General features: G+C 37.1%; 1 protein-coding gene across 1 annotated transcript; it reads right to left on the bottom strand.

Moving 5' to 3' along the window:
• Positions 1 to 11,534: 11,534 nt before the first annotated feature.
• LOC122658642 (transcription factor bHLH112-like) lies at positions 11,535 to 14,737 on the bottom strand. The gene is made up of 7 exons (XM_043853686.1): positions 14,273 to 14,737; positions 13,411 to 14,089; positions 13,172 to 13,288; positions 12,989 to 13,054; positions 12,837 to 12,902; positions 12,598 to 12,651; positions 11,535 to 12,494 (listed from the first exon to the last, which is right to left on the bottom strand). The coding sequence occupies exons 1-7, from the start codon at positions 14,647 to 14,649 to the stop codon at positions 12,345 to 12,347; spliced, it is 1,509 nt and encodes a 502-aa protein (XP_043709621.1). The 5' UTR covers positions 14,650 to 14,737; the 3' UTR covers positions 11,535 to 12,344.
• Between the last annotated feature and the right edge of the window lie 4,337 nt (positions 14,738 to 19,074).

The raw sequence follows: 19,074 nt of genomic DNA on the forward strand, positions 1-19,074 counted from the left end.
TTAGAACTCAAATCGATGGGGAGAAGCAATTCTTCTTGGTCGTTATGGGGAGATGCATCTGAGGCCTGAAGCACAACTACTGTTTTTTTTTTTTTTTTTTGGGTAAAGCACAACCACTGTTGGGGAAAAGAAAAAAAAGGCAAATTACATCGAGTTCAGATCTGCTACCCAATGTGTACGAAAAAGACAGCTGGGTACCCATGTTTCAAAAGTGATATTAGAGGGGGGAGCGTTCTCTTTGGTGGTTCTCTTTGGTGGAGTGTGGCTCCTCTGCGTGAAAGCAATCAATGAGAGCATGCGAAGAAGGATCTTTTAGGGTGGGATTTTCTCCATTCATAAGGGGCAGGATGGTCATTTTGCTTTTATTGTGTTTGGGTGTGGGCAGTACACTCCTCCACAGAGAACTTTTCTCCTTAAAAGAATTGGAGGAGCGTTCTCTAAGGTGAGTTTGGCTCCTCTGCATGTAGGGATCAAAGAGAGCATGTGTAGAAGCTTTTTGGGGGCGGGATTTTCCCCTTTCAGGGGGGGGCAAGGCGGTCATTTTGCATGCAGGTATCTTTTCCCATTCAAGGGATGGTAGCTTGTTGTCTCTGGCAACTACTTACTACTCATCTAAGGCGTCTTTCCATCTTCACCTGCTCATTGTGCTACGTTAGGAGGTGGATTCAATTAGGAGTTTACAGATTAGATGAGGATGATTTTCCTTCTTTTTCGTGTTGAGGTGTTGTAGGTTCTCAAGTGTAGAAAAAAATGTTTAATTTTCCCTTATATGGGTGTGTGTATGTGGGTTACAAACAGAATTTGTAACCGGACTTCTTTGCCCTCTTTATAATGAGGTGGCACTAAAATAGATTGTCTAATGATGTAATTTTGACATAGTCTAACTTCCTCCTTTCTTTTCTCTCCTTCGACATCTTCTCTTCCTCCTAGTTCTCTGGTGATGGTCCTCTCCAACTAATAAGAAATGGATGGAATTCTCATCGACTCAACGTTGAATAACCCTAGAGTTTGGAGAGATTTTTTCCTATCTAACAGCTGCTCTAGTTTCCATGGTCAAGAGCTACACCACCATGCGATATCTCAAGCGAATCCACACCTACACAGTCTATCAAACCTCAACCTTGGCTCTGTCATCACAAACTCTTGAATCGTAAAACTGAAAATGGTTAATTTCATTGAACTGGAAAAGAATTCATGGATAGAAACAGAATGTTGGTTTCATATTTCATACTACATAGTTCCCTAACCGATCCCTGTTAAAATATCTCTTTTTTATTTGCATGCTTATTTGTTCACTTGTTGTGCTTTGGGCTCTGTCCATGACTTTTTCTAACCCTTCACCTCTCTTGCATTGGTTTTTGCAATGAACTAAAAAACCGAGATTTGGTACTCTTCACAGTAAAAAAAAAAAAAAATACTAAGAGTTTAAAATTCTCGGTGATTCCACTGTATAAGCTCAGAATTGAATTCATATACAATAACTTTAAGTTACGATAGGCACATTCTTTGACAAAGGGGGAAATTTTCTTAAGCGTCTAAAGATTAAGAACTTAAGTGCTTCGCTGGTCAAGAATTGTCATCAAATTCCGATGGTTTTTGCAATATTACAGCCTAGCTTCAAACAAAGGTTAACCCAGGTTCATTAATACCCCTCTGCAACCTCATCTCTGGTTGCTTCTCATCTTTGGGCTTTAATCGATTGATTGGGGCTTGGAGGTGTTGTTCTCAGGGCATTAAGATGCGCAGGAGAGGGAAAAATTGGGCCATGCGTCTCGGTGACAAGACCGTAGAGATGCTTGCTAACTGGTACTGAGTTCGATGGAGTGAGCGAGATGGGGTAAGGGATGGGGAGTGGGAGTTGGAGACGAAGAAGAATAGGAGAAAGGGGAAGAAGGAGATGAATATGAGGAATTAAAAAAATCCCTTATTTTAAGTAATTGATAAGTAGTGTGGGGGTGGTTAAATAAGTCTGGTTATCGGGTTGGTTACAAACATCTTTATCCTAGAAAAAAGGGGGAAAAGAACTATAGGAAGGGAGCATGCGCATTGTCAAACACATAGGAGAAAAATGACCGTCCTACCCCCATAAAAGGTGGAAATGTCTACCTTATTGATGCTTCCTGCCTTCCACATGTACTCACCCACTGGCCTTGTGCATGCATAGGAGCCACGCTCCCCCATGCTTGTATCTCTCCCACCCCCAATGGAAATGACCCCTATGCTCTCTCCATCCCACCCACACCATGGGCACAATTGCTAGCTCAAAGAAAAGCTAGTGGTGTACCCAATCCTCTCTTAAAAAAAAAATAAAAGAGAAAAAAACAACTAACCCGCATCAAACAACCCCTACACCTAAAAACCAATAAAATAATTTTCATATGTTTGCTACATTACGGAACTTATGATGCCTTTACCACCAAGTGGTAGCGGATTCAAGTTGGGAAACATCTTCTTGGCAAAGTGGGGGTAAGGCTGCATACATTGACCCTGTACATTATGATCCTCCCTAGACCCCGTAGTGGCGTGAGTCTTGTGTACTGGATACGCCTTTTTATGTCTATTTGAAAGATTATCTCTGTATTTATGCTCCATATTAAATTCAATTATTCAATTATTGATTCTCTGCTTCAAGCCTTATCCCATACCACATAGTGGCGGGAGCCTTGTGCACTGGGTACGCCCTTTTATGTTTATTTGAGAGGTTATCTCTGTATTTATGCCCCATGTGAGCTTGTAGAAAGCCTAAATGAAGATAGAGGCCATGAGAGAACAACTTGGACCTGCCATTTGGTTCATTCTTCTTTAGAATGATCTCTACAAACTTTTTATAATCACAGAAGGGAATAACAGAAAAAAAAAAAAAAAAAAAAAAAAAAAAAAAAGGGAAGAGAATAACATCCATTAGATTTATATTGTGTTTGGTGTGCATTCTTAAAATGTATTCTAGGTCGATTTCGCATTCTCGCACGATAAAAATAACTATTTTTATCATTTGAGAATATAAAATCAACTTAGAATACATACCAAACGCTGCCTTAGACTTGTAGTCTATCTGATTTGGTCAATACATGAAACTTGAAAGTTACTTATGTCAAACATGGTTCAAGGATCCATATCCAAATCAGTAGTGGATTTCTAGGGTTCAGACTTTAGACTTATCTCGATGAGATTGATTTGGAGAGAGCTAATCTATTGTTTTGTAATAAATTTTGAAGACTTTAATACAAATGACATAAATTACTCGGATTCATTTAGCTGATTCATAAATGAAACAAAGCAAACACGTGCATTTGCACGTGGAACTTTACTAGTTAGATAAAAGACAGAAAATTACCGTCTCCAAAGAGGAAATAATATTTACATATTACAGACGAAAATTTCCGTCCCAATTAAATGTATTTAATACAGACAAAAGTCCATCGTAATAGGTATAATATTGGTCAATAACAACGAATAAATATAGTCTCAATTGGAAGGTCGCATTTAGAGACAATATTATGTCCGTCAAAAGATGAAATTAAGAGACGGTTTTTAATTAGGCCTATAAACGGATCGGATTCGGCTTAGATAGGGATCGGATATTTCCTGGTCGAATACAGATACCTCTAAATGGATTCGGATGCGGATCGAATTCGGATTTTCGACCATCCGTTTACACCTCTGCCTTGTGTAACCCGAACCTTCCTCCCCCTAGTGGATACAATTCACTCTCAATCCACAGTTTTAGATCATGATTCTCTTTTCCTCAAATTCTAGAACCTGTTGAATCTTCAAAAACCCTCAAGATCGTTATTTACTTAATTTTTTATAATTAAGTATTCGGATTCGGATTTTTATCGGAGTATTCGGATTTTTTTCCGGCTATCTCTAATTGAATACGGATGCGGATCGAATTCAGATTTTCAGTTATCCATTTACAACCCTACTTTTAATCCGTCTCAAGTATCAACTTCCTTATTGCTAATTGAGACGGACGTGAAGTCCGTAGTTAACTGGGTTCTTTTCAGATGAAAATTGTATTTGTCCCAAAAAAAGTGTTGCTAAACCCTGTTTTGTTGTAGTGTATGTAGGGTAACTATGCATATTTTTGTGCATTTTTAAAATTTCATATTATTTTCTAAAAATGCCTTTCCATTTTCCACTAGAAAATAGGGAAAATTATTTTCTAATATTTTTTTTTAGTCTAAATAAAGTTAGTAGATGTTCTCTGTGGTGTTTCACATGACTTGGCACAATTCCCTTCAATGGGTGATGTTGCATGCATGGTATTTCTGGTTTTTTTTTTTCATTTTAAGGCATATTGGTAATTTCATAAAATGTATTTTATGGATCATTTTCTTTTAGAAGGGATCATAAGAAAATAGTTTATATTAGCAATTTCATAAAATGTATTTTATGGATCATAAAAAAGTTGACAAACTTATCCTGAACTATCTTGTCCCATTTAGTAATCGGTCAAAATCAACTTCTAGAACTAGATATATTCTAAGTTTTACCGGATTAGTTCCATAATGATTCCCAATTCCAGTCTCAAATTGACACCAAATCCAATAGTTGGGATAGAATGTCGAAAAAACTGGGCCAGCCCAAGCCTGCCCTAATCCGCCTTGAGCCTGAACAGGGCCGAGCTAGGCCTGGGGTTAACATAGGGTCGCACGCTGGGTTTGCCCTTTCCTTGGCGCTGGCAGGTTCAGGCCAGGCCTGGGTTGAGGCCTCGAGCGCCCTGCCCTGTGTATATTATATATTGCAAGACCCATCTTTTACATATTACAAATCCCATCTATTGTATATATACAAGGCCAGCCCATCTATTATATATTACAAGGCCCATCCATTGTATATATATACAAGGCCAGCTCATCTATTTTATATTACAAGGCCAGCCCATTTATTATTCAAGGTCAATCAGAGCCGATCCGGCCCTATCAGATTCAATCAGGTTGAGCTGGGTTTGGCTAAACCCTGATAGGGTCAGGTTGGGTTGAGGGTGTGTTGGGCCCTAGGAGAGTCGGGCTGGACTTGGGCTGACCTTAAGAACCCTCGGGTTGGGCTAGGGTTTACGGCAAGCTCGGCTCAGCCAGGCCCGTTGACTCCCCTAAGTTGGGATGACCAAGTCAACCATTCATGTGTTGAAGTAGGTGACAGTGTAGTTAAGTACTCCTCTATTGTTACATTAGGTTTTTTATTTTATTTTATGAAAAAGGAGCATATATTCAGAAAAGCAAGAAAGATTTTATAGTTGTACGAGTAAATTGTACCATCTAAAGGTTATGTTAGAAAAGTTTTATGTAAGTTCTGCAAGATCCAAAAAATAAGGTAAACTGTTCCATGGTATTAAGGTGAAGGCCTGACTAATCAAAAGGTCAAAAAGAATCTTGTTGCAGCACCATATCTCCTTTAATTGATATCATGTGCAGCCGTAGTCTTCCATCCGTGTAGAATGTCACAAAACTCTGGCACCATGTCATCCTTAGAAGCTGTTCAACCGACGCTGGTTATAATTCTTTTTCCACTAAGGAACATCGAGGATGTCCACTTGGCTATTTATCGACTTTACGTTTAAGGGGCAATTACTATCACTACCTTACACTTAGCTTGTATTTATTAAAACTACCCTACCTTAAGCTTCTTTTCTAATATTACCCTGCTTTTAAACTTTTACATCTCCTTCTACCCTCATGTTTTTAAATACCCAGATTACCTTTCCTTTTCACCTAGTAACCTGCTAATCTATTTAACCTACCATTCTTCTTCTATTTTTTACTATTATTGTCATTAAAACAGTAAAAAATGAAAGCACCCACCCACTTTTTCTTTCTCTTATTTTTTATTCCATTCGTTTTTTTTTTTCATTCAATTTTTCTATTTAATTCATTTTTTATTCATCAATTCATCCTCATCATTCTTCTTCGAACAGATCAATGGTTCTGAGTATCAGTATTGTATCGCCCGTATTGGACAATACATACCGGTTATGCTAGTCATCGATACCGATACTGTGTCGATACCGTATTGGTAGCATGGTACAAACAAGGGGTAAAATGGTCAGGAAACTCATTTTTTAAAGAAGATGAATGGGTAATTTTGTCCGATGCAGCCAATCTAAGCAGATACCGTAACGGTATTGTATCGGTTTTGTAGGTTATCGATACCCATTCCAATACCGTGCACTAAAACCATGGAGCAGATCGACTCTCTTCAAAGCACCCGACTTCTTCTCTCTCTTCCTCTTTTTATTCAATTTACCTTTCCGTGTTTTTTATTTTTTATTAACCTATAGTGCGATTCTTGAGTCATCACTCTTCTTCTCCCTCTTCATATTTGCAGAAGTAGAAGGCAACCCTGCCTCTCCATTACAATTGATCTCTACACAACCATCTTTATCTCTCCTCAACCTCGCAGCCATGAGATAGAACGGCACAAGATCAATCATCGAATTGTCTTTGCCTTCTTGGCGATTTCAGTTGAGAATCCATGAAAGATGGATTGGTTTCAGAGAAGGGAACACACTTGTAATGGAGACGAAGGAGAAGAACTGGATCACGATGAGGATCAGGTCGATCTGTTAGAAGAAGAACGATGAGGATGAAATATTGAATAAAAAATTAATTAAATAGAAAAATTGAAGAAAAAAAAAAACCGAAAGCAGTAAAAAACGGGAGAGAGAAGAAGCGGGTGGATGCTTTCGTTTTTTTATTATTTTAATGACAAAAATAGTGAAAAAAAAAAGAAAGAAGAATGGTAGGTTAAATAGATTTGCAGGTTACTAAGTGAAAATGAAGGGTAATCTGGGTATTTAAAGACATGAGGGTATAGGAAAAGATGTAAAAGTTTAAAAGCAGAGTAGTTTCAGAAAAAAAGTTTAAGATAAGGTAGTTTTAGTAAATATAGACTAAGTGTAGGATAATGATAGTACTTGTCCCTTTTTTTAAAGCTAAAAAGTTTCATGCATGACCGTGCATGGTCTACGGTCATACTGCAAAACCCTTGGGACAAAGTCCCTTTGAAATACTAAAACCACCATCCCTATAATATGAAATCATGGATGATACAAAGCCGGTGGTGCATGAATCCCTTCCCTTTTTGTAAATTTTAAGCTTTAGTGCGTAATAGTTTTTAAAAGGGAAAAGGTTTCCTCAATGGCACTACAAGGTGGTACATCGGATGAGATTTTGTGGACGTGTAGACACTAATATCCCTTGCCTACATATTAAGTTTCACGCCAAACTGATATCATGAAGTAGTAACATAAAATAATATTCAGGGGTTCTAAGTACTACAAGAGGGTGTGTGGGCATGCACAAAAAACTAAAAAAATATGAGGATACATGTGAATACATGGGAGGATATTTGACTGCATTAAGTTTGGGAATTTAACACAGTTAATTCAATTAAACCTAGACCTATATATCCAATGGTCAGAATCACCACATCATTCTACCACAGGCTATAAATGATGGACCATTGAAATGAGTTATAAAGACAAAATGAATTTTTGCCTTATTAGAATCAGACTAAAGGATTAATGATTTTTTGGGTTTAACCACCGAGTTGGGTCAGGTTTTAAAACAATTGCTTGCACATAGTATTCGGCTCTCCTCCAGCCATGGTGGGAGTTGGAGGATCCAACCCAACATAAACAGGGGTGTTTGGGTCATTTCATAGGCAAACCCCCCTATAAAATGAACAATCCCTCCCCTTCCCCCCTTGTTTTTGCTGGGCTGGATCCCGCAGCTCCCACCACGGCTGGAGGAGAGCCAGGTCCTTGCACACACCAGCCCGATGATAAATGGGCTGGGCTTGAGCATGCCCATTTTAGAATGGGCTTATGGCTCGAGAAACCCTTGTCAACACGATCGAACCAACCAATTACTTGTGCTGACATGCATGAAAATTAATAAGAATTGTAATTGCATTTCCCAAAAACGAAAAAGAAAAACAATTGTAATGGCCACTATCAAAACTTAAAGGGTACCTTCGTTGATTGTTTTTTCTTCTGTTGGGGGTTTTCCTAATAACATCCGAATGAAACTGTATAATAATAACCAAGAAACTATTTTGCAGTGGCTGTTGTTGTGCCTGCTACTATTAATTAAGCAAGCTTCCACGGATTCGTAACTGTACAACATCAAGAAGGCAAATAAATTGTGAGAGGAACCAAAACAGCAATCTATGGAGATGATAAGGAGGTCCCAAGAGATGTTTGTTTTAGACTTTATAGAGGCATTCTGTATCTGAACAGGTAAGCATGGTGAGGGATAAAATATCAAAAATGTTAGCAGGATTTTTATTTTATGGTGTGACAATGTGGGTGCAACTTACCTCACAGTCAACACAATTTTTCATGCCTGAACTAAACACGTTGAAATTGATTTTCGTTTTGTTCGGAATAAAGTCTCCAAAGGTGATCTTGATGTTAGGTTCATCTCCACCAAAGATGGTTTGCATAATCTCAAATCCCACCAAGATGGAAAGAAGATAAACGATGAGTTGGGAAAAGAGATAAGATGAGGTGTAATTGATATCTCTTTTCTTTGCAATGGCTATTAAACTTTTCTTGTAACCATTTCCTTTGATTCGAGTTCGGTTCCTCTGCATGGACATGCAGTTGCAGTTACATGTGAGAGGCAACCACTTGTTCTATTTTTTCCATTTACAAGGGGAGGGTATTTATAGAAACAAAATAAACATGTGATTGGCTCTGAGATGTACGTTCAACTGCACGTACATGCAGATGATCCATTCTCCTTTGATTCCCCTCTATCCTTTAAAAGAGAGTCATTTATTTTGAATATAGTGAAAAATCCTTTGTTGTGTGGACATAGACTCAAAAACAACTGAACCATGTTAAGCCTAGTGTTCATCTTATCTCTCCTCTTCTAATTCTTTCACAAGGAATTAATCCTTCTAGTTCTAAAATTCGTCAGAACTGAGATTCTTGTTCTGTTCCGGACTCAATAAGAAGGATAATCTAAGACCAGTAGCGTTAACAGTGGTGTTGTGCCTCCTTTTGTGAGTGAGAGATGCCTTGTGGTGAGGGAAATAATAATTGTCAACCGGAGTCTTAAAGGAAGTGCCTCTTGGTGCAGGGTGATTGCTAGCGTAGTAGAGCATTGGCCTAAGTCCAGGGAGAGATTGATTGTTCGACTCCTCCCCCCCCCCCAAAACAATCAAATGTACCTGTTATTCCCCTACCCTTCTTTCCCCAAGACCCAAGTGGTCTATGAGCCCTCAATAGGATTTGTCCAAAAAAATAAAAAAAATAAAAAAAATAAAAATTAGACTCTTGAGTGTTATTGTTTAAGAAGACATCAGTTTCTTTAGTCAGGTTTTTAGGAAACTCTTCATATAAGGAAAGATATATTGGTCTAATTGAATGACGAATAGGGGGTTAATTATATGCCTTTGTAAGAGAGATGGAAAGGATGGTGGAGGGTTTGATTTGTGAATCCTTTGTCTCAAAGTGAACTTAAAAGAAGAATAAAAATAAAATAAAGATGAAATCATATGATGGGATACTGGACAAATTGAGAGCTTTATATACTCGATCCCAATGCTCCAAGATATGGTAGCTAGCTACAATTAATATATCCCAATTAAGCATTCAATCAATCCAATTAAATGTCACCAGAAAGAAAGAAAGTAAGCAGGTGAGAGACAATAGGATATAGATCAGGTAGAATTATTTCTTCTTAATTAAACCTTTTAAATGATTACTTGTTTGTCAAAAGGATATGATCCTTAAGAATTACGCTTCTCGAGGAATCACGGGCATTGAGCCCTTCATTTGGGTTCCTGGCCTTATATTTTATTTGTTTTATTGAACTGTTTCTATTAGCTTAACATTCCTTTGTTATTAATTAAAGCCAAAGATTATTAGACAATTAAAGCAGATAAAGTTATTGGTCAAGGGTAAAGGAACATATCTTTAGAGAGAACTGTATCAGCTATAAACTTGAAATGAAGGATTTCCATTGGAAGGTGACAATCTCTCTCTCTCTCTCTCTCTTGGAAATAATTATTCAAAACTAGACATGATATCACATGTAAATAAAGGGGATAAAGTTCTCATCTTAATTGTAGATAAATCAAGGTTGATGCACTCCAATAAGTGAATGTACGTAGTAACTATTGGAGGGGCTCCAATAAGCGAGTATAGTGACTATTGGAGGGGCCTACATAGTTGTTTTATTTTTCAGGATGATTCGCAAGAATTTAGCTTGCACCATAAAGATGTCTACAGTCTTAAGAAAATTGTCTAGTGGAACAACTTAGTCCCACTGATTCCTTAAGTTTCTCCATACAATTTCAAGTTTGTGACACTATATTTGGTGCTTGAATTTGTTGACATCAACCTTGGTTTGTCTGCAATTCAGATAAATACTTTGTCCCCTTTATTTACGTATGATATCATGTGTAATTTGGATAATTATGCCCAATTCTCTCTCTCTCTCTCTCTCTCTCTCTCTCTCTCTCTCTTTCTTGTGTGATATGCATTTATGTTTCTCGTTCTTGATCTTTCACACATAAACACAGAGAGAGATGTTACTGATGAAGCCTAATCTCAACTTAATCTAGGAAATACTAGTGATTCTTCCCCATATTTGCGGTTCCGCTCACCGCTAAGTGGGTTGAGGGATCGGGGGCAGTGTGTTAAGAAAATAACGCCCAAAATGGCAATTTGCAGAAGAAAATACGAAAAACAAAGAAGAACAAAAATATACAAACACATAGGATTTACGTGGTTCACCCTCAAGATGGGAAACTACGTCCACGACTGAGCAACAGAATGAATTTTACTATGTCTCTGAAAATGTTACAAATCCTCAGATTTCGCTCTCTCATCTCTCAAAGAGATAAGGACACTTTATAGGAAAGCCCTAATCCAAGAAAATACAGAAATACCCCTAGACCCAAAAATTGCCAAACCGGTCGGGGTCAGACCAAAACATAACATATGTTGAAATACATATTGTTTCGAAAATCTCAACAAGTCCAACACAACTCATTGCTCTTGGCAGTGAAGTATCCGCTTTTTGGGCCATCCGAGCTTGTTTTGAGGCTGAAATGGCCCTCCGAAGATCCTTTGAACCACTTTCTAGGCAGAAATCAGGCTTCACCAATAACACAGAGCCCTCAAATTGAAATTTTTGGTAGTTGTTTATATTGGGGCAATTTTGTGCTTTTGGGGATTAGGGTTTCTATATATTGTATTAGGCGAGACGCTATATATAAGGGTTATCTTGTAAGGAGGTGTGTGAGAGTTCTGTAATTTTTTCATCAGAATAGTGAAAGCTCTGGTTATCGCTCGAACATGAATATAACCCATCTTATGTGAATCATATAAATCTGTGTTGAGAGTATGTGTGCTTTTTTTTGGCAGATCGCTGTTCTGTAACATTGTTAATTCTTAACAACCGGTAGAGAGAGTGAAGAGGAATGGATTGGGTAGGGATGGGTTTGGGTCGTCTTCCAAAGGATGCCCCTTAATGTGACCATTCCATGAAAAGCACAAAAGCATACCTGATAATTCCCTCATACGCATCTCTCTAATTTCGAATAAGAAAAAAAAAAAAAAAAAAAAAAACCCTAAAAGGAGAGGCAGTGGGCCGCCCTCTGACTTCCACTACCATATTCTTGACATATAAACAAATCAAAAGTTTTTTGATCCCCCAATCAAATGACCTCCACACACTCACTGCTGTTCCTGAATTCAATTATTCCTCTGATATCTTTTCTCTCTTTGGTGATCCATCTCTTTTTCTTTTAAAATAAAGGTGGTACCATGCCAGCCCTTATACAACATATATATAATTTTAGAAACAGGAACAAAACCCCTTTATCCCATCCCTTCTCTGCTAAATTCAGCTGTTAACAACAAATCTCCACTCCCCCTCAAATTTAATCTAAACTTGCACCAAATTTAGCACCTGTTCCCATCCCTAATCCAACTTTACTTTTATATATATATCTAGTACTTTGATTATTACAACTCTTTATTCTCTTCCAAGGGTCCCTTATCTTTGGCCATCCTTCATCATTCTGCTTGTAGCTGCTCCAACTTTGCTAGTCCATGAAGGGTCACTTCCTTTTCTTTCTCTTTTTCTTCCTTTTCTGTAATCTTCTTCTTTCTTTCTCTTCCTCATTCTTTTACCAGCACAGTGATCAGATGGCAGCATCCGTTTATTCATTTATTCTTTCTTTCCTTCAATGATCTTATCATTCCCAACTGGACTTGGGCTTTGTTGTCATCGATCCTACTTGCAGAGACTTATAAAAAGAAAAAGGAAAAAAAAAAAAAATTCAGTTCCTCTCAAGGCAACCTTCTGTTGGCTTGTCTCCCTCTACCTGTAAGTTCCTCCAAACGTAGGTGTCCAGAAATCAGCTGCAGTTTCATTTGTAACTGGAAACGTACTTGAAAGTGGAACCAAACATAATCCACGGCTCCTAAGATCTTGTTTGTGTCCTTCACCTTCATTTGATTTATCAGAATTCTGCATGGCAAGTAAATGCTTCGATTGCTTAGAAAAAATGAAGTAGTGAAAACTTAAAAAAAAAACCCAAAATTTTCTCTCTTAGAAGGAAAACAATTTGTACCTGTTGTTGGGTTTGTGTGGGAGCTCCATTCTTCATATATGGCGTACTCAAAAGCTGATATTATGTAAGAAAATTTTGTATTAATATGTTAAGTACTTGACTGATATATACGTCAAAAGCTCTAGAACTGATGGAACACATTAAATCAACATCTTTAACATATCTCATACTAAACTGGTCCAATCTAACATCCACGGAACCCCCATTAAGGCACATAACAAGGCGAGAATGCAACTTACGCTGACTTGCTCATGGAGGAACTTGATATACTCAATAGCTTCGAAGAGCACAGATGCCGTATCAGTCTGTAAAAAAGAATTGATTCAAGGTGAACGACCAGAAAGATTTTACAATACAAAATTCCAAGAGAAAAGTATTTCCAAAAATTCACCTTTCCAAAAGGTGAAACAAGTTGTTGTAGAGCAGTGATTCGGTCCCCTAATTTCTCTTTACGAACCTGAGAACGAAATTAAGCCAGAAATTTCAATTTCCCCAATCCATCTCTAATTATATGAATCCAAGAGCTCAAATTAAGCTCCCTCCACTGAAAAAAGTTGTTAGATTTTTATGGTACCTTAAAAGTTGGTAATGGCGATGGTGTCTCAATCCGAGGCCTTTTGTAAACCGGTTCACTACTGCTTTTCTTTGCCACTGACCCTGACCCTGAATCACGAACTTCTTCCGTACTAGACTGCTGAAATCCAACAAATATCATAAAACCTAGTTCAGGTCACTTAGCCCAAAACCCTAGCTCAGCTGAACCAGAAAGGAATAGAAATTAAGAGTAAATCAAAGCATTGGTAATTAATTTACCTTTGAGGTAGTGAGGGCTGTGATGCTGCTGCAACTGGGTTTCTCCTCGAAGGTTTGCGAAAGAAATTGTGTATGTGAAGAAGGGAAGAAGCTAGAACGAGCATCATTCATGGGAGCTGCAGAGGCATTCCAGTAAGGAGTATTGTTGGAGAAGTGTAACTGAGGTTGGTGTTGCAGCTGCTGCTGCTGCTGCTGCTGCTTCGGTGGCGAAGCTTTCAGGAAAGCCGGAAATTTAGCCCAAGAAGGCGACGGTGACAGCAACGGCGAAGCGAATTCACCGGTGTTAATGCCGTAGTTTGGAGATGGATTGTTAATGGATGGATGGGTCTCTTGAGGGTCGAACAGGCCTTGCAATAACGAAGCTGAATTGCATGTGAAAGAGGGAAAACTTGAGGGTATGCCTTGGCTGCTCACAGTACAGTCGCCGGAACTGGGATTTAACCGCTGCTGCTGATGATGGTCCAAAGGGAAGACCTGATTTATTTGCTTATTAAATGGATTTAAAGAGGTGGAATCTTCACCACCATCGGAGAAACTACTCTTGGGGCTCCACTCCTTCTGGACTTGATGTGTTGGAGGAGATTCCATCCCCGTTTCTGGCTTAAATTTGGGTCTTGAACTCAACTCATCTTGAATCATGGAATGGAAATTAGTCTCTCCATTTCTTCCATTACCTCGACTGCAGAATTATGTAATAACAATAAGACTCCAATCCAATTTGAAATGGTCTATCTCTCTCTCTCTCTCTCTAACTTGATTTATAATAAGTAGGTAGCTATTAATTAAAGGCTGCCAGTGGTAGCTAATTTGCAAAATATTGTAATAAGATATCTAAGCTGAGAATGAAATGGTGATGACTTACAGTAAAGTTTGGTTCCAATCCATTGTGAGAGATGAAGGTCCAAAACCCATCATTTGCAACGTAGTAGAATCCATCAGGATGCCATCCCCACCCCCACTGCCGCCACCATCACCGCCACCGCCACCGCCACCGCCATCGCCACCGACAGAATCCGGACCTTGCGACTGCTTCTGGGTATGTTGAAATACCATGGAGCTATCAGAAACTGAAGCTGTCGTCTCCTCACAAGATGATCTGGTTTCACTTGCCCATCCAAAGCTCCCAATATCATTGAGTGCCGTAGAACATGGTGATGAACACGAACCCACGCTCAGTCCACTTCTACTTGAATTCCACCAGTTTCCACTACAAATTCCTGCCTGAAATTCGTCTCCCATCACAAAACACACACACACACACACAAACTCTCTTGGCTCTGAAGAAGGAGAGAGTTAATAAGAGTTGGTCTGAGCTGAAACTGAGAGAGATGAATTCAGTGCTTCTCAACTTGGAGGTTTATTTATATAAAACCGTTTGGGTGTACGGACAGTAGAAACAACCGGAATCCGGTTGACATTTTCTTGGATGATTAGACAGATTGGAATTTCTTTACTGTCTTTCTTATATTTCATTCTTTCTATATATGATTAGATATTATACCCTAGTATTAATATAAAATGTATTTAAAATTTCGTTTTATTATTTTTTTTTTCCCTAAGGATCAGCAAAAATCAGATGAAATGAAAATTTTTTTATGCCTTCAGAACAAAGCGATATGATTTGACCAGTGGGTATTGATAGAGATGACACGTTATCAATCTCTCAAAAGAATAATTTCCTTCCTGGGCAATCCCATGGGATGAAATTCTGCTTTTTTTATCTGAAGTCACTATCTGAATGTTTGTTTCTTTCTACCTTTCTTTTTCCTTTTTTCTTTGATATTGCAAAAGGACGATCGACCTTACTAGAACTCAAGAGTTGAGAGACACATTTAAGGTACCTAATTCTATGTGGGTAGGGAGGGAAGATGAGAACCAGGAGGTCTTCGGTTGGGTTTGCCCTTCCTTTTGCTTCTTACTTTCAATTTAATTACAAACAAGCTACCCTTTCTATGTTTAATTACAAAAATGCCAATCCCTTCCTGGCTTCCATGAATCCATTTCATCTTTTTAGGGTTTTCGCTCATGTACGTCATTATGTCTTAGATACAGATTTTCTTAGTTCTCTTTGATCTTGTTGGTTGCTTTGTTTTTTTGCCGATGACTTTGTCGAAGATGGAACATTAATTCAATGGTCTGTATCCTCTCATTCTTTTTTCTTTTTTTAATCCAATTCATTTATTGATCATTAGCTAAAAAATTAAAAAATTGCTAAGTGAACTAAAACATTTCATTGTTTGTCATATGACAGTATATGAGTTAATCCATGTCATAGGATTATGGAAACATGTCATTGATACAATTTCAACTTAAAATGAGTAGAGGAAGTAACTAAAATTACAAAAGATTCGGTTTTATATTTTATATTCATATCAGATGGCAATTTAATAATTTTACTAAGACTTGGAATGAGTTTGACCAACTTTCTTTTGAACAAAAATTTAGCCATTAAGATGTATGTGGGATCCTCTGTCACATGGACTAACCAATTTAATGTCAGGTTGAAAATAGTGAAGCGTTATATTTCACTATGCATAGAAAGACCCTTTTTTTTAGGGAGATTAGAAACTCAGTCTCATACTACCAGCGAGAAAAGCATAGGCACAGGGGAAAATGCTCTATCTTTCTTTCCTGACCTTCTCCACTCTTCACCTATTATGATGAAAAAAAAAAAAAGTAAGAGAAAGGAGAATTCAAAACAATGTAGGTAGACAACCAAACTTCTACTTATACAATAAAAGAAAGCTCTATGAGGGCTATACGCTGCACCCGTCCAAAGTAATACGATCTCATTAAGAAAGCTAGAGATCTATTTGTTTCTCTCTTGGCAATAAAAACAAAAATTGAAACATGTTCAATTCTACTCAACGATTGTTATTTGCATGGTTCCAGTCCAGATGCAATTGATGATTAAACAATGCAATTGGGTTTGGGTTCTCATTACCCACTCAATAACTACTTGATTATATTTATGCAACGAAACATTAATATTGATTAATTTGAAGAATGTGATTATTTCAAATGTTAAAACCTTTTGATCGAGGAGGATCAAAATATCATGGGTCATATTAGCTTTTGCCAAATACCTAACTTTTGGCTCTAGATAGGTCAATAATAACCTAGTTTTTAAAAGTATAAATTATTCAAAACTATTTTCTTGTTTATTATAGAAGCAAAGGAGTTCATAGAAACTAATTATTTGCATAAACAGTAAAGTTTTGCTGACTTTTTCCATGTTTCATTATCAAGAGTCTTGAAGAAGGCCACGTTAGGTCATTCCCATGAGTTTTATTTTTCCCGAAAATGTAACTAGGGTTTTTTTGGATGTATTTTGGAATGCTTTCTTAGAAACACATTCCTAACATAGAGTAGGGTTGTGCTTGGTATGTATTCTTGGAATGCATTCTAGGTCAATTTCATATTCTCGGACGATAAAAACAACTAAATTTATCTTCTCAGAATGCGAAATGGACTTAGAACGCATTACAAGAATGCAAACCAAGTACTGTTTAAGAATGTCATTTGGAATGGATTATTCTTCCTAGACAGAATGTGAAATGGGCTTGTAGCGTCTCCCAAAATGGATTGAATCTCTAACAACTATAAACAAGAATGCAAACCAAACACTTTTTTTTCCCGCCTCAGAACGTGTTCATGACATAGAATGCGTACCAAACACAACTAGACAACTACTTATACTTTTAACTCGATCTTGCTAGCAGTTGGGGACTTTAATCAAACTAGTTGATTACATGATTGAGAAACATATAATTTTTCTATAGTGCTAAAAATGTGTGAGAACCTGCAAGCAAAAGTGAACTACATCATCATCCACTACAAATCCTATCACATATTAATTTGTTTTTGGCTCATCCATCAGTATAAATGCTCATCCTCTATATATATCTTAACACATCTTAGGTTATAGAAAATGACCCTTCAGTCAAGACTAGGTTATATAAATTATAAACTATTTATCTTTAGAATAGTTAATCATAAATTTTAAGTATGGTATTATTTTTATAGTTACTCCAAAATCAAAATTTAAAAAATTAATATAAAAATTACAAATACACTATAAAAATGCAATGCTAAGATGCTATTATTTTAACAACATAAAAAAGAAAAAAAAAGTAATTATCTCTTGTAATAATTGGGATGTGGAAAAAAAGAAAAAAAAAAAAAAATTTAAATAAAAGCATTATACGTTTTGAAATCAGATGTACCTATAATTACAAAGAAGAGAAGATTTATAGGAAAAGAAAGGAGAATTTTCTTATCAGAAGGGAATGTGCACTATAATCAGTTCCATTGGAATTTAAGAGATTATGTGTTTGGATATATTAGTATTTTAAAACATGTGATAGCTATCGGATGTCCTAAAGCTTTGGGATGTAAAAAAGAAAAACTTTTAGTTATTAATCTACTATCTTGTAAATGAACTTATAATGGAATAATTAGGAAGAGGTGCTCATGATCTATAATCAATAACATTATGGTGAAAGTTTTTCTTCACTTGTAGATAGGGCTGTAAATGGATAACCGAAAATCCGAATTCGATCCGCATCCGTATCCATTTAGGGGCATCCGTATTCGATTAGAGATATCCTGAAAAAAATCCAAATGCTCCAATAAAAATCCGAATCCGAATACTTAATTTTAAAAAATTAAGTAAATAACGATCTTGAGGGTTTTTGAAGATTCAATAGGTTCTAGAATATGAGGAAAAGAGAATCATGATCTAAAACTATGGATTGAGAGTGAATTGTATCCACTAGGGGGAGGAAGGTTCGGGTTACACAAGGTAGAGGTGTAAACGGATGGTCAAAAATCCAAATTCAATCCGCATCCGAATCCATCCGAATCCGTTTAGAGGTATCCGTATTCGACCAGAAAATATCCGAATCCGATTACATCCGATCCGTATCCGAGTCGAATCCGATCCGTTTACAGGCCTACAGTTGTAGAGTATGGTTCATTATTCTCCCTCCTATTGTATAAAGGTGACAATATGCCACACTATTCCCCGATCTCCACACCATCCAAATTCCTCAGTCAAGGGAGTCTCCCTTTACCGTAGGGTGGGAAAACTCAGTCCAACATTAGTTGAGTTTCACACTTTGCATTATATTGAATATGTTTCTAGAAACTTTCAATGACAATCCTTATACAAGAGAAAATCACTATATTGATTTCAATTTAACAAGATATGGTTTTCAATTGTTTCTAGAAACTTTCAATGGCACAATATCCTAAGGTTTTGGTATATGGTATTCTATTTCGGTTTGGTTTGGTTCGGTTTTGGTTTCATATCAAGACCCATCAGTTTGAACCGAAATCGAACCAAATAAACCACTTAATCTAAAGCCATATATCTTTTAAATTTTTTGGTAACCATATCTAACCAAATGACTTTAAATATTCCACTTTCCTATGTTTTCATTGTTTTTTTGGTAATTATCAAACGAAATGAAATTTATATGCCACTTTTCATAGGGGAAAATAAAAAACTCTATGAATTTTCTTTGTATTTTTGATAACCATCGAACCTGATGACTTTTCATATTCCACTTTCCAGGTTTTCTCTATTTCCCTTTGTCAGTTTCCCTTTTCAATTCTTCAGTGTGCAACCAAATTAGAACTGTAACCCGAAACTGAATTAGA

Source organism: Telopea speciosissima, chromosome 1 (assembly GCF_018873765.1).
Source record: "Telopea speciosissima isolate NSW1024214 ecotype Mountain lineage chromosome 1, Tspe_v1, whole genome shotgun sequence".
Classification (NCBI taxonomy): domain Eukaryota; kingdom Viridiplantae; phylum Streptophyta; class Magnoliopsida; order Proteales; family Proteaceae; genus Telopea; species Telopea speciosissima.